This window comes from Simochromis diagramma, unplaced genomic scaffold (assembly GCF_900408965.1).
Source record: "Simochromis diagramma unplaced genomic scaffold, fSimDia1.1 OVJJ01000302.1, whole genome shotgun sequence".
NCBI classification, from domain to species: domain Eukaryota; kingdom Metazoa; phylum Chordata; class Actinopteri; order Cichliformes; family Cichlidae; genus Simochromis; species Simochromis diagramma.
The window spans coordinates 176580-192107 of NW_024386792.1; the positions used below are offsets into that span (position 1 = coordinate 176580).

General features: G+C 44.1%; 2 protein-coding genes across 2 annotated transcripts; both read left to right on the top strand.

The window, feature by feature from the left end:
• Positions 1 to 633: 633 nt before the first annotated feature.
• fbxl18 (F-box and leucine-rich repeat protein 18) lies at positions 634 to 6974 on the top strand. Its single transcript, XM_040023648.1, has 8 exons — positions 634 to 734; positions 868 to 1083; positions 1773 to 1970; positions 2105 to 2454; positions 2846 to 2981; positions 3063 to 4141; positions 6074 to 6292; positions 6417 to 6974. The coding sequence occupies exons 2-8, from the start codon at positions 1030 to 1032 to the stop codon at positions 6571 to 6573; spliced, it is 2193 nt and encodes a 730-aa protein (XP_039879582.1). The 5' UTR covers positions 634 to 734; positions 868 to 1029; the 3' UTR covers positions 6574 to 6974.
• Positions 6975 to 9954: 2980 nt separating this feature from the next.
• On the top strand, positions 9955 to 14986 carry ptcd1 (pentatricopeptide repeat domain 1). Its single transcript, XM_040023649.1, has 8 exons — positions 9955 to 10605; positions 10784 to 10924; positions 12046 to 12264; positions 12355 to 12456; positions 12623 to 13270; positions 13514 to 13630; positions 13793 to 13975; positions 14532 to 14986. The coding sequence occupies exons 1-8, from the start codon at positions 10141 to 10143 to the stop codon at positions 14781 to 14783; spliced, it is 2127 nt and encodes a 708-aa protein (XP_039879583.1). The 5' UTR covers positions 9955 to 10140; the 3' UTR covers positions 14784 to 14986.
• The last annotated feature ends 542 nt before the right edge of the window (positions 14987 to 15528 follow it).

Consider the following 15528-nt stretch of genomic DNA (forward strand, 5'->3'; position numbering starts at 1 on the left):
ACTGGTTTAGCATATGAGACTTTTGAATTCTCCCTCAGACTGTCTTCTTGAGAGGCTTTTGATTCAGTGGAACCAGCTATTCCTCTCATAAACAGTTCTCTTACATCTGGTTGTATTCCAGCTGCCTTTAAACATGCTGTTGTGCAGCCTCTTATTAAAAAGAATAACCTGGACCCTGCTGTTTTTTCTAACTACAGACCTATTTCTAAATTGCCATTTCTGTCTAAGGTCCTTGGAAAAAAAATGTTTTTAAGCAAACACAGTATGTGGGAAAAGTTTCAGTCAGTGTTAGGTCACATTACAGAGATGGCTTTTTTGAGAGTTCTTAATGATCTGCTTTTAACTGCTGACTCTGGCAGCCCTGCCATTTTAGTTCTTCTAAACCTGTTTGCTGCCTTTGATACTGTGGACAGCAAGATCCTGCTGTCTCGTCTGGTATATGTTGCCTCTAGGGCAGTGGTGGGCAACTCCAGGCCTTGAGGGCCGGTGTCCTGCAGGTTTTAGATCTCACCCTGGGTCAACACACCTGAATCAAATGATTAGTTCATTACCAGGCCTCTGGAGAACTTCAAGACACGCTGAGGAGGTCATTTAGCCATTTAAATCAGCTGTGTTGGATCAAGGACACATCTAAAATCTGAAGGACACTGGCCCTGATTCACTGTGGCCCTGATTCACTGTGGCGACCCCTAAAGGGAGCAGCCAGAAAAAGAAGACAGCTCTGTTATCGCCCTGTATATTTTTTTTTGTATCTATCTAATAGCATCTATTAAAAAAAATACAAAACTTTATTTAATGACTTTTACAAAAGAATTTGTATTTTTTTGTGTACATTTATAAATTTGCAACTTTTTAAAATTGAACCAGCAGGAAGTGTGTCCGTCGCAAAAAGATGTCCGACACGTGCGGCAGCATATATCGTCCGTGCAGCTAACGGTAACACAAACGTTCAGCCGCCCGTGGTTTCACGCAGCAGGTTCACGGAACATGAAGCTCCAGCTGGGTGGATGAGCCTTTTTTTTAAAAAACATGAGTGGGGATGTGTGCGGAGTTTCAGACGGCATGGATTACCAGATTTTACAGGTTGGTGAAGACTGCGTTCACAGTTAGTTAGCGGTGCTGCTGAGCAGATCAGCTCAAAGTAACGTTAGCGACAAAATGTTAACGCCGGTCAGGTAAGGTTATGCTCCAAACACTTTACACAATTATTTTTTTAATCCCGAGTTTGGTTTACCGGCGTCGACAGTGTGTTGGAGATAAGTGTGTTTTGTTGTGTGCGCGTGTGGGTTTGTTTTGTTTTATCGAGAAAACCTGCTAAGCTCAAACGCCCTGGTACTATAACCATTAAAAGGTTGTATTGTCCCGAAGTGGTATTATCAAATAAAAAATAACCTGGAGCACAGGGACCACTATTGCCATTTTCTATTAAAAATATTTCATTTTTATTTTGTTTCTGCTAAATAATGCTTCAGCTATAGTGGGGGTCATACTTTATGAATAAAGAAACCATGGAGAAATGATTGTATCTGATCGAGTAAATTGAATCCTTAACACATACCTGATATTGTTTTTGGTTTTTTTTAAAAACGTACAAAAATGACAATAAAACAGGGCACATTAAAAGGAGAGCTGTACAACAGCTACATAAAATGATACTGTCATGGTATAAATTATATTGTCAATTAAATTCCTTCTAGAGGAATTTAATTGACTAATTTTCTCCAAATGGCCTAAAAGCGCCTGTCACTGACACTGTGTGCTGTCTGGCTCAGGCTGTGTGCGATGAGGATACCTTGTCTTCTTCCTCCGTGGGGATGTCAGATTTGTCTGATGAAATCCTGCTATGCATCCTGCGCCATATTCCAGTGTGTGACCTGCTGCTGAATGTGGCAAATGTCTGCCAGAAGCTTAACACGCTGTGCCATGACAAGACCCTGCTCACAAATGTCAGCCTGTCTGAGGATTATTGGGTAACTTAATGCAATATTCAAGTTCATGTATGTGTACAACTTTCCATGTATTTAAAAAAAAGAAAATGCCTCTGTAACAGCAAGTTGTATTCTAATGAAACATTAAATAGACTCTGTTCTTTATTTCTCTCCAGGCTGATGACACATTGGTTCGACGCATACTAAAGCAGCTGGCCAATCATGTGCAGTCTCTGAGCCTGAATGGCTGCTACTGGCTATCTGGCTCCACCATGGAGCACATCGCACGCTGCAGAGGAGTGACGCACCTAGATGTCACCGGTTGTCGCATCACTTCACTTCGCCTGTCCCGGCTCCTCTCCTCCCTTGCTTTCCTCAAATCCCTCGCTTTTGACGTGGCACCAGGCTTCAACTCTGCTCAGCTCAGCTCAGAGGCAGTGGATGCACTGAGCCGCCTGTCAGAGCTTAGGCAGATGCTGTTGACACCAAGCTACGGTGTAGTGCCATGCTGTGCCCAACTCCGCAAGTAAGGATGTTGGCCCTGACCCAACTGTGTTTTTTGATCCCTTTCAAATGCTTAGGAGCGGCCCTCTTCAAAGTCTAGAAATATTTGGACAATGTCACAGTTTTTATAGGTTTTGGCTCTCTGGACCACCATACTGCGTTTCCTTGAGGTGTTCTGCCAGTCCTTTAATCCAGCCACTCTCTGATAGGTTTACTTTGATTTTTCTTTGATCTGCTTAATTTTCATGACATTACGAGGGAACATGTCTAATTAAAAAAAATCTATAAATAGCCTATAAAATGGCTGTCATTTGTAAATTATGTGACAGCTGTGTCTTTCGCTTAAAAAAACAAAAATGTATGATATTTAAATGATACAGTGTTGTGTGCATTTGCTTGTCGTTGCACCGTAGGCTGATGTTGCAGTTTGACATCCCAGATGTGACCAAAGAGGGTGTCGGCGTTTGCTGTCAGTTAATGGTCGGTCAGAGCAGCGTGCCACATTACAAACAGCTTGAGGAGTTCACTGCCAGGCTGGCTCCAGGAGAGGTGAGTGTGTTGGGGCTTATGTCCATGAAACCTGTTCCTATATGGGCTTTAATTAACACGCTTGTGTTGTCATGTTCTTAGGTAAACCAGACCCTGCTCCTCCTATACCTGGCAGTGTTCAGCGTTAACGTTCCGAAGCATCTCAGAGTTTTCCTTGTGTCCATCCCCGGCCCAAACCCGGCTCCCTGGCCTGCTGCTCCCTCAGTGGCTCAGAGCTTGGGTGAGCGGGGCGACCTGGTTGCCCTGCAGCTCCCTCGGTCATGGCTGGACTCTGCATCACTAAAGCAAGCTCTGGAAGGAAACAGCCCCAAACACCTTAGCTTCAGCCGATGCCCGGCATTGTGGCCACAGGTGTTCCAGTCGCTGTTGAACAGTGGTGTAAGAGACGCCACGCAGCTGGTTAGTCTGAATCTGAGCGGGATCAACCACGTTCCTTACTCGGAGTGCAGGATTGTGGAAGATCAGCTGGCTGCTGGGACAATGAGCCAGCTGGCAGACAGCTGTTCCAACATTAAATACCTAAACTTGATGCACACACATTATCATCATGAAAACTCACCTGGGCTGGAAGGGGAAACCCACCTGTGTGCCAGCTTGGCCAAATTCAGACACCTGCTGTCTCTCACTCTCCCTGCCTGCGCCCTGTCAGACGGTTTAAATACAAATCACACGCAAATGCAGAACACTCATCTCTCTCCGCTTTTCCAGGGATTGAAGAAGGTTCCTCGTGTGGGCCTCCAGAATTACAAGCCTGCCTCAGAGTCCTCTGTGTCAGGGGACAGCACATCGGGGCTCGCTTTGCTGTTAGCTGGCTGCCTTTTTTTAGAGACCTTTGAGCTTATCGGTCCAGGCTTTGCTTCCACACTGCCTCGGCTTGAGCCGTGCACTCGTGCAAGCGTGGAGCCTCGTGGCATGTGCGCTTGGGCACGAGGAATTGGAGACGCACATTTGGCGGTGCTTGAGGCTTTGCCTCAATTGCGTCGCCTGACTCTGGCTGGTCTTCCTGGAGTTCTTAGGGGAACGGGACTGGTACAGCTGGCAAAGCAGTGCAGAGACCTGCGAGTATTATCCCTCGCCAATCTGGGTTCGCTGAAAACCATGAACTACACCGCTGCCTTGCTGGACACACTTAAACAGTGCACGCAGCTACAGGAGCTCAGGTAAGAAGATGACTTTGTGTTCGCTTTGTTTATATAATAGTATGAAAATGTGCTTTAAAACTGTCTGATTTCATACACCTGAAGCAAGAACATTAACATCACTTAAATATTATTCGTATTTAGCTTTCTTTTTGTCCCCTATAGACTGTTAGGTTCATATATGCAAATGAGAGGATCTCATCTAAGAAGCACTAACCTGTATGACTGTCCAGCAGACAGTTGGCTCAGTTTTTTTATGTTAATTTGGAGAAAAAACATTAAGGAAATAAAATTTGCCCAACATTTTAAAGTTGACCAAATTGACCTGCCCTTGACTCTCTTCAATCAAAGCATTTAATGTTAATTACCGGTCAAGTGTAATTTGTGAATTATGTTTTGGTTTTGAGAGGCTTTTAAACAAATAGGATTTTCACTTTCCAGTTGTCCAATTGGTCTATATCAGGGGTGGGCAACTCCAGGCCTCAAGGGCCAGTGTCCTGCAGGTTTTAGATGTGTCCTTGATCCAAAACAGCTGATTCAAATGGCTAACTTGCCTCCTTAACATGTCTTGAAGTTCTCCAGAGGTCTGGTAATGAACTAATCATTTGATTCAGGTGTGTTGACCCAGGGTGAGATCTAAAACCTGCAGGACACCGGCCCTTGAGGCCTGGAGTTGCCCACTCCTGCTCTATATTTTACTCTGAACTGGAACAAATCTCAAACAGACTGTTTCTACTTTTAATTCTGACTGAAGACATGTCTGTTCAGATTTTTGTCTTTATATAACCAACCAGCTCTTTATCCTCTCAAGGATACTTGAGGGTGCATGGGAGTTTGCCCAACCAGTCTACATGTGTTTTGTGGACTTGGAGAAGGCATTCGACCGTGTCCCTCAGGGTGTCCTGTGGGAGGTGCTGCGGGAGTATGGGGTGTCTGGCCCATTGCTACGGGCCATTCGATCCCTATACAACCGTTGCAAGAGCTTGGTTCGCATTGCCGACAATAAGTCGGACTCGTTCCCGGTGGGTGATGGGCTCCGCCAGGGCTGCACTTTGTTACTGATTCTGTTCATAATTTTTATGGACAGGATTTCTAGGCAGAGGGCTTTCACTTCGGTGGCCTCAGAATCTCATCTCTGCTTTTCGTGCATGATGTGGTTCTGTTGGCTTCATCAGGTGATGGCCTCCAGCTCGCACTGGAACGGTTCGCAGCAGAGTGTGAAGCAGCTCCAAATCTGAGGCCATGGTTCTCAGCCAGAAAGGGGTGGAGTGCCCACTCCGGGTCGGGGATGAGTTCCTGCCCCAAGTGAAGGAGTTCAAGTATCTCGGGGTCTTGTTCGCGAGTGATGGGAGAAGGGAGCCGGAGATCGACAGACGGATTGGTGCTGCAGCCGCAGTTGCCCACTGCCGGTCCATCATGGTGAAGAGAGAGCTGAGTATAAAAGCGAAGCTCTCAATTTACCGGTCGATCTACGTCCCTACCCTCACCTATGGCCACGAGCCTGTGGGTAGTGACCGAAAGAACGAGATCGCGGATACAAGTGGCAGAAATGAGCTTCCTCCGAAGGGTGGCTGGCCTCTCCCTTAGAGATGGGGTGAGAGGTTCAGCCATCCGGGAGGGGCTCAGAGTAGAGCCGCTGCTCCTCCACATCAAAAGGAGCCGGCTGAGGTGGTTCGGGCATCTGACAAGGATGCCTCCTGGGTGAGGTGTTCTGGGCATGTCCCACCAGGAGGAGGCGCCGGGGCAGACCCAGGACACGCTGGAGAGATTATTTCTCGGCTGGCCTGGGAACGCCTTGGTGTTCCCCCGGATAAGCTAGAGGAGGTAGCTGGGGAGAGGGAGGTCTGGGCTTCTCTGCTTAGGCTGCTTCCCCTGCGACCCGGCCCCGGATAAAGCGGATGAAGATGGATGGATGGATGGATGGATAACTAACCACGTGCATCTGTTTCTTAGGTTGGAGCAGCCCTACCTGAATGCGAATGCGTCGTTCTTCGAGGCTTTGTCCTGCTGCTCCCGACTGCAGCGCGTCTGCCTTATTTCACGCTGTGGCACTTTTGACCCATCAGCCACAGAAACTTTCATGGAGCGGTGCTGCCATGTCGTCATGTGCCACATGTTCATGGGCGGCACCTTAGTGATGTGTCGCACGCTGCAGAAAGCTCTGCTGGACAGGTTGGTGACTGTGTTCATGTATTTAAAGCTAGGGGGCATATTCTGTCGAAAGTTTTACCTGTGGGGTCTTTTCACTCATTTTGTGTATTTTCTGGCTTTTTTTTTTTTTTTTTTTTTCCTTAAGGTTCTCAGCAGAGCGCCCGGCACTCAGTGTGGTCATCTATCCGTTACAACACGAAGACCTACCCTCAGTTATCAGAGATATCCCATTAACACTGCTGGACCGGATCACTTTGTTTCAGAGCCACGTGGCTCAACCACCACATTTATCACCATTGTGACCTCATCAGGATGCTTTAGTGTGATTGGTGCTCAGCAGTTGAGGTGCTCTCATCATTTTTTTTTTTTTTTTTTTTTTTTTTTCTCTTTTCTCTTGCACGAAATAAAATTCACAAATGATGCTGAGACTGAATGTCATCAGCACCATGATTTCTGTTTGTGTGCTCCACGATTGTTTACATTTACACCGGTGATCATCTTTCCAAGGGAAATAGACTCACTCAGGCTCACGGTTCGTTCCAGGATGTTTCAGATGTACTGCGGCTCTGTGACGGTTGTGGCTTCTCTATCACAAATCATTACAGTTCCTTTAAAATGAAGTGCCAAAATGGATTTTAGGATGCATTTGTATTTTAAACTTTGTACCAAATATCATAATAAAGTCTGTATAAATAATTTTTAATCCTTCCCTTGTGTGCTGCTCTTCCATTCATGTCAGGCTGTTTTTTTTTTTTTTTTTTTTTTTTTTTTTTTTTTTTTTTTTTTTTTTTTTTTTTTTGTGTGTGTGTTTCAGTGTACTCAGTTTGAGACAAAATAATATATTGACACCTCTTTCATTTCAATATTCTCTGAGAACATAAAATTGGGTGGAGATTTGATTTATTTGATAAGTTATCATATTCATACTCAATTACCTTTTTATAAAGTATATTTGGGATCCAGACTTTTTAACACCATGTACAAAGTTCAAAATGAATTGGAAAGAAGCAGAAAGTCAAAATGAATCATTTAATGTTCATGGAACCCCATTTACAGTTAATTACTGCCTGTAATCTTTGACCTACAGAGCCATCAGCAGGAGCTCTACTCAGACCTTTATTAAAGCCACTTAAAGATGGAGCTTCCTGTGTGATATTGGGCTCACCTACAGCAGTGATGACCTCAGAGAATATAATGTCATCACCCTGACAAGCTGTGTGGCTGTTTGAGCTGCATGAATATGAATCATGTCCTTCACCATCAGTCTGACTCAAACAAAGCACACAGGAAGTGAGTGAGTAGCCATGGATACCCATCAGTCTGTGTGACTTGGTCAGGAACTATGACACACTAAAATGTACTGTAGGAAGGCTAGATGAGAAGGAAAAGACTGGATGCCACCTCTCCTCGGTTACGTTTTCAGGTTTCTTCCTGTTAAAAGGGAGTTTTTCCTTTTCACTGTTGAAAAATGCTTGCTCATGGAGGGTTGTGTGATTGTTGGGGTTTTCTCTGTATTATTGTAGGGTCCATGGGACCATGATATACAGCACCTTTAGGGGACTGTTGTTCTAATTTGGCAAAATAGAAATAAAACTGAAAAAATGAAGATCTGTCCACATTCACATATCTGTAAACTCCAGCAGCTGCAAAATCTTTCCAAACTTCTTGGTGTCTGTGATTTCAGTCGCAGTCTCAAAAACACTCCGAACACTGCTGAAGCTGTCTCTCGTACACTGGGGTTGTAGATTTCTGATTTTTCTGATCAGCCACAGCAGCGAGTGCCATGCTGGCCTTTTAATGATAAAGACTTGAAGAAGAGAGAGAATTTTTATTTTCTTCAAAGGCAACTTCAGGGTGCCATAAAGGCAGATTATTTTCACCAAGAGTACTTGACTTTTGTTGGTTTTGGGTAATTTGCATGATTAAAAATTAAGATCCAAATATATGTATCTACAGGGATTGTAACAGGAAACAGGTGCACTTCTTTCCACATCACAATTCAGTGCTTTGTCTCAAAATAACAGCAAAATGCAGAACTTAGAAAAAAACCCAAAATACTTAGTTCCTTAATTTCAAATAAAAGCTAGCATTGATTATTCATACATTTTTTGCACTTTTTATCCACTTTAAAGTTTACTGTGTTGTGTTTAGTTGTGCTTAGTGTCGACATGGGACACTTTTCAAACTTTGTTGTGCTATTGTACTAACTATGACTGTGCAATGACAATAAAGAGTTCACAGTGATGGAAACATTCCTCAGAGATTTTGGTCCATGTGGACATGACAGCATCATATAGTTGCTGCAGATTATTCAGCTGCACATCCATGATGTGACTCTCCCGTTTTACCACCATGCTAAAGGTGCTGTACTTGATTGCTATCTGGTGACTGTGGACTCATTTTAAGTCCAACTCACCTTTAATTTAACTCTAAATCTTCAAGAAATCACTTTGATGACCTGAGCTTTGTTACATGGTGTGTTATCCTACTGGAAGCAGCCATAAAAAGATGGGTAAAGCCTAGTCCCAAAGGGAAAAACAATGTCAGCCACAATACTCAGATAGGCTGTGTTAAAGTGATGCTCAGTTGATGCTAAAGGGCCCTAAGTTTGCCAAAAAATACTCACCCACACTTTTACACCATCACTACCAGTCCGAACTGTTATAACTAAACATATCTGTTTATGCCAAATTGTGAACCTACAATCTGAATGTCACAGCAGAAATCAAGACTCCTCCGCTCGGAAAATGTTTTTGTAATCTTCTCTCGTGCAGTGTTGGTGAGCCTGTGCGAACTGTAGCCTCGGTTTCCTGTTCTTAGCGCACAGAAGTAGCACCTGGTGTGATTCTGCATACCTTGGTTGTAACGACTGGTTATTTGAATCACTGTTGCCTTTGTATCAGCTTCATTCTCCTCTGCCGCTCACAGAATATTTTCTCTTTTTCAGACCATTCAGTGTAATAAAAAGAGATGATCATGTGGGAAAAGCCACGTTAATCAACAGTTTCTGAAACACTCAAACTATCTCACCTGCCACACTGGAAGTCATGTAATGCTCGGTTTGACCATCAGCTGGTCATCTTGACCACGTCTACATCCCTAAATGCACTGAGTTCCTGTCATGTGATTGGCTGGTTAAGTATATGCGTTAACAAGCTTTAGCCTATTGAACTGAACTTGGAGACCTCTGCTGAAATAATACCATAGTGTGACATGCTGCTGTATAGCTTTCTTTGCAAGGGTAATAATGCTGACTAAACTATCCTGCCTATTCACTTGAGGGTTTATTACCTGTTTCATTTATGCCTTGCTTGACCCCACCCCACTTAGATATTAACTAGAACATTTCCCTGGATGTTTAGTAAATAGAAAGATGTGGCTTTAGCCTTCACCTCATTTCACCCCATTCAAAAGACGGAAAATGTACTTTCATAGCCAGCAGGGGGCGATATCAATCTATCTAAAGATTATGTGAAGCCTAAACACCACACAGGCGTACTAACATATTGTCGATGTAGTCGATCGAAGTATGACATCCTTAATTAACTAGACTGGTATTTTTCAACAATTTATGTAAACCGTTAATAGAAATATACTTTTAATTAAATTAAATTAAATTTGTTAATTTACTCCAACGATCTAAAAATAATCCCCCAAAAAGACGCTCATAATTATATTTGTATATCTACTATTAAGGTCTGGGCAAGTTTGTGTCATTGAAACATCGTGGTTGTACTCAGCTTGTCAGCAGCTAGTTAGTGCACCTTTAGCTAGCCTTGTAAGTGTAACACATTTTGTAGTTTTCTGACAAAAGGAAGAAACCCGACATGATCCGTTAGCTTTTAACCAGCTCGCTAACACTAACAAACATGCTGACGTCCGTTGCCTGTTCGTGTGCGCGAAACGGGAGGAAAATATCGCTTCCTGCTGCCAGGCTGTGCACATTTTCAACCCTTAAGAAGTCACCAGAACAGCTAACTCTAACAGGCAGACGGGATGTGTCACAGCACCCTTTATCCAGGCTTCTCACACACACTCCCTGGCATCCTAGGCCCGTGTGTCTGTCAGCCCTCTCCCGAGGAGACGCGGACCCACTGGACTCCCCCTCTGAACCACTTAGATGGGAAAACTTCGGCTCTCTGTCTACCGACATGGCCTCCAGGAGGACGTTCAGGAAAAGCAGCCCAGGCCTCCGGGACCTGCAGTACCGGGAAGACGGAACCGGGAACGAAGAAGAGCGAGAAGACGCCGGTAAACCTCAGAGGAGGCCCGTGAGGAGAAATACACCGTACTGGTACTTCTTACAATGCAAAAAGCTCATCAAAGAGAACAAGGTTAGTGTGGCTGAGCAGTTTTATGTTAACTGCTGTTCTTGTTGTTGTTCTTGTTGTTGTTGTTGTTCTTCTTCTTCTTCTTCTTCTTCGTGTTTAACTTGGCAACCAACGTAAAGGAGCATTCTGTTCTTTCTCTTCCCTGCTAATGTGTTTATAACCCTCCTCTGTGCTCTCACAGCTACAGGAGGCTCTGGATGTGTTCAGCAGAGACATGCTGCAGGGAGAGAGGCTGCAGCCGGAGGAGTACAACTACACGGTCCTGATAGGAGGCTGTGGACGAGCTGGACAACTGAAAAAAGCCTTCAAACTCTACAATGATGTAAGCATATTTAATTTGACCAATTGTAATGAGATGTCAGCGTGCAAGGTACACTCTAACTCTAAGTTAAAATATTCATGTTTGACAGTTTTAGAGTGGTGTTGATTCAGGTGCTGCAGTTTCCAGTTGCTGAATTGTGATGTTTGCAGATGACATTGTGATATGTAGTGAGGCTAAGGAACAGGTGGAAGCAAGACGGGAGATGTGCAAGGAGTAGAGAAGGTGAATGCCTGGGGTCAACAATCCGAAGCAACAGGCAGGGTGAAAGATTTAAAGGGAAGGTCTAGAAGAGCTTCGATGGTGTATGGTTGGGAGACGGTGGCTCTGACTAAAGATAGGAGTAGTTCAAGGTGGCAGAGTTGAAGATGCTCTGATTTTCATCAGTAGTGACCAGGATGGACACAATTCTAAATGTAGTGTATCACAGGGACAGCTCAGGTGAAGCAATTTGGAGACAAAGTTAGAGAGGCAAGGCTGAAATGGTTTGGACATGTGCAGAGGAGAGATGGTGGATGTAGTGAACAAAGGATGTTGAAGATGGAGCTGCCAGCAGGAAACAAGGAAGACCACAGAGAAGATGCATGAATATGGACCTCGCTTTTAATATCCACAAGAAGAGACTAAGATTAATACAAATGATTTGTACAATTGAACTGCCCCACATACCAGCTACTACAGCCATCAAAGTTACTATAAATTTATTTGTATGGCAGTCAAGATTTAATGAGAAACATTACTTTAAATGCTGCAGGCTGCCAATCCCTCCATCCTCCAGATTTGTGTCAGGAAAACTGTGGAGATTGGCTATAATCAAAGAACAGATTCGAGTATTTTTAAAGCTTCAGACACTGATGCGAGACTCCTATGTGTTTGTGTGTTAAAATAAATATAAGTCTTATTTCAAATTCAGAGGGGTTAAAAGCTTGGGAACTGCTTTAGTCCACTAATGCCATAGAAGAGCCAGCTTTCACAATCAGTTTAGTTTCATTGTAGATGTTTTTTTTGTTTTTTTTTAATATTTAAGTGTGTTATTCATTCTTGTCCTTTATTCTGACAGATCGTTATACACAGTCAGAAACCCTCTCTGTAATTATTTGTTTATTTATTTTTTTCTCTCCTAGATGAAGAAGCGCGGTCTCACTGCTAACGATGCAACCTACACGGCGCTCTTCAACGCCTGCGCCGAGTCACCTTCAAAACAGGCTGGCCTGCAGCAAGCGCTGAAGCTAGAGCAAGAGCTCCGTCGCAAAAACTACCCTCTCAGCACAATCACGTACCACGCTCTTCTGAAGGCGCACGCCGTCACCAACCACCTTCAGGCCTGCATTTATACGCTCAGGGTCGGACACACAGCTGCATGTTTATAAGGGAGAAAGCTCATCCATTGTCACCAAATTGTGTCTTATTCTGGGTTTGTGTGCATTTTGTAGGAGATGCTGGAGAATGGTCATGCTGTAACTCAGGAGACATTTCACTACCTGCTGATGGGCTGCTTGAAGGACAAAGAGGCAGGATTCAGGCTGGCGTTACAGGTACGTAATACTTAAGTGTGGGATGTTTTTAGGAGTAAACTTTAAAATAGCCCAACCAATGCCAGCTCTCGTTGATCTTAAAAATCTGATAATGATACATAAGGTGGACATTAAACAATATTGATACTTGCTACACAAATGAGCTCATTCGTAATGTTCATTTCAGGTGTGGCGCCAGATGCTGCAGTCAGGGATTCGTCCTGACTCGCACAACTATACCCTGCTCCTGAGAACTGCCAGAGATTGTGGACTTGGCGATCCTGCCTTGGCCTCTGCTGTTCTGCTGGGGACTGACTGTGAGGGTCAGAACGGGAGCAAGGATGTGTCGCAGTCCAGGTGCAAGGCTGTGATAGACATTGACCTACTTGAGAGACAGTTATTTATCCAGCCTGAGCAGAAGGAAGACAGCAGTGAGACGCGACTCAGACATGACTCGGCCCATCTGATACCGGTCAGGCAAACAGTAAATGCCCGATTACCCGGAGAGTTAGTCGCCAACTCCTCTGCTCCTAACCTACTAGAACTTTTTGAGGGTAAAAGAGGTGCTGTGGTCTCCCTTGGCACTGTAGATAAAATGTCAGACAGGCTCGCCCTCATTGGTGGAGCTAAAGGTTTTCTAGAGAGGATGGAAGCTAACGGACTCAGTCCAAACCTCAGGACTCTGACCCTACTGGCCGACACGATGGAGCCAGGCTACCAGTCTCTGCAGGTGTTGTTGAAGGTCGCCAAACGGCATCAAGTGAAGCTTGATGTCGCGTTCTTCAACTCTGTGATTCACAGATCAGCGCGAGCCGGGGACTTGGACGAGGCAAAGGTGTGTGTGTGTGTGTGTGTGTGTAGCCATGTATGAAGTGTCTGTTGTTTTTGTTTGTGACACCCATCCTGGAGCAACTTCTTAGGAGAAATAGTCCTCAGAAAAACTGTTGTCTATCTGGTATCTGTAAATCTGGAGGAGGAAGGAACACAAATTTTAAACTTGGGTAAACGTTAACAAAAGTGGAGTTAGAAATGTTTAAACTGTGCGTGCTGTTTTTCACACACTTCTTTCACTTTTCAGGCTGTGCTGAGTGTAATGAGACAGCGCAATGTAAATGTGGATCTGCAGACATTTGGGTGCCTTGCATTAGCCTGTGACCAACAGAAAGATGGCCTTCAGTTGCTGAAAGGCATAGAGGTGACAACATATGTTATTACACTAAATTTGGATGTTTATTGACCTGAATTCTGTCTCTGGCATTGTTAGTGCAGAACTCGCCCCCTGCTGGTCAGTAGAAAGAATGCAGGGTTTAGGTGCTTGTGCATCTTAGTTAACTTTGCTCTATGCGTTTTTCCTCAGGAAGCAGGACTGAGGCCTAACGTCCACGTGTTCTCTGCTCTGATTGGCCGAGCGAGTCGCAAACTGGATTACGTCTACCTAAGAACAATCCTTAAAACCATGAGTGACATGAAAGTCTGGCCTAATGAGGTCATCATCAGACAGCTGGAGTTTGCTGCACAATATCCTCCCAACTATAACCAGGTCAGCATGCACCGATCTATACTGAGCACATCTGTAATTATTGGTACATGAGTGTTTCCCACATATTTAGAGAAGGCATATGCTCTTTTCAAATAATTATTAGGATATTCCTTTATAAGTTTTTTTTTTTCTAATTCACAAATAAGTACCATATAATTAGCTGCCTCTCCAGTGAGTCTCTTATCACAGACTTCAGCTGGTGGCAAGCTCACTGAGGCTGCAGAGCAGAACAATTATTACTGGCTGCAGTCCAAAGCAAGCAAGTTGCAAGTCCAGCCAATGTTAAAATACACAGGCAGACCAGTCAAGTAAAATCTAATTTGGAAACACGGGAATAAAAAACACTGTAAACTATTTTGCTCTAATTGAAGTGTGTATGCTGTCAATCTTAATGCCTCTCTGTTTACCGACTTTAGTGCAGTCTGTAAACAGACAACTTCTTCTCATTTCGTGGCACAACAAAGATCCAACTTGGAAGGTGACTGTATGACTCATGTTTCTCCTTTCACTCTGGTCCCCTCACTTTTTGGCACCCTCTCCCCTCTCTCTATCCCAGTACAAATCCAGAAACAACTATCTGGTCCAAATTGACGGTTTCCGTGGTTACTACCAGCAGTGGCTCAAGCACATGCCTGCTCAGAGCGCTGAGGAGGAGCAGGGAGCGCTGCAGTCCCAGACAGATGCTGCAGAGCTGAGAACAGAGGCTGCAGATGGGCTGACGGAGGCCCAGAGGAACCACAGAGCAGCAGCCAGGAGGTGTCATACTCGCAACAGGGACAGGAAGAGCAGCAGCACGTCCGCTGTATGACTGAACTCCAGGAGATCATCACGACCACTCTTTTACCTGCTGCTTGTTCTTTAATAAACTTTATAACCCTGGATGGGCTTGGATCAAAATAGTGGCTCGTGTGGTTGCGTTATTCTTGGAAAAACAGTGATGTCATTGTAATTTATGTTCCAGTTTCAAGTTTTTTGGCTTGTTTATTGAATGATAAAACTTCTTCATATTCATCTTTTCAGTTATACTGTCATTTTAAAGGTACCCAACCAACCCATTGGCTTTCAGTGACCCACACTGGTCATAAAATTTGTGGATTTCGGGTTAACTGATTATTAAAATTGATCAGCGTTTTGATAAACAAACAGCAGTTTCATAACGTTGTTTGGTGTGAGGATTACCTGCATTTGTAAGCAAGTTGAGGGCCTTTGTTTAAATGTCAGGTTTGCTCAGTTCATTTGCATGAAGAGTGCATTTTCAAAGTCAACTTTTATCCAAACGAACAGTAAGCATGAACCTGATGACCCAGAGCTGAAGATAAATCATCTGGCAATAAGAGGCAAACGCATTTCTGATTTCTATTCCCAGCTATTCTCAGACTCGCTGCTTCAGCCCACTCAAACCTTTAATCAGTACAGGACTGTACTACTTTGTGTTTTAATGGATTCAGTTTGATCTCCTGTGGATTTGCTTGAGACTGATTCTGCAGAAATGGCTTATATTTCCATTCAGTTTCAACCTTCCTCCTGTGCTGACTGCTGGACGAGACCGAAGC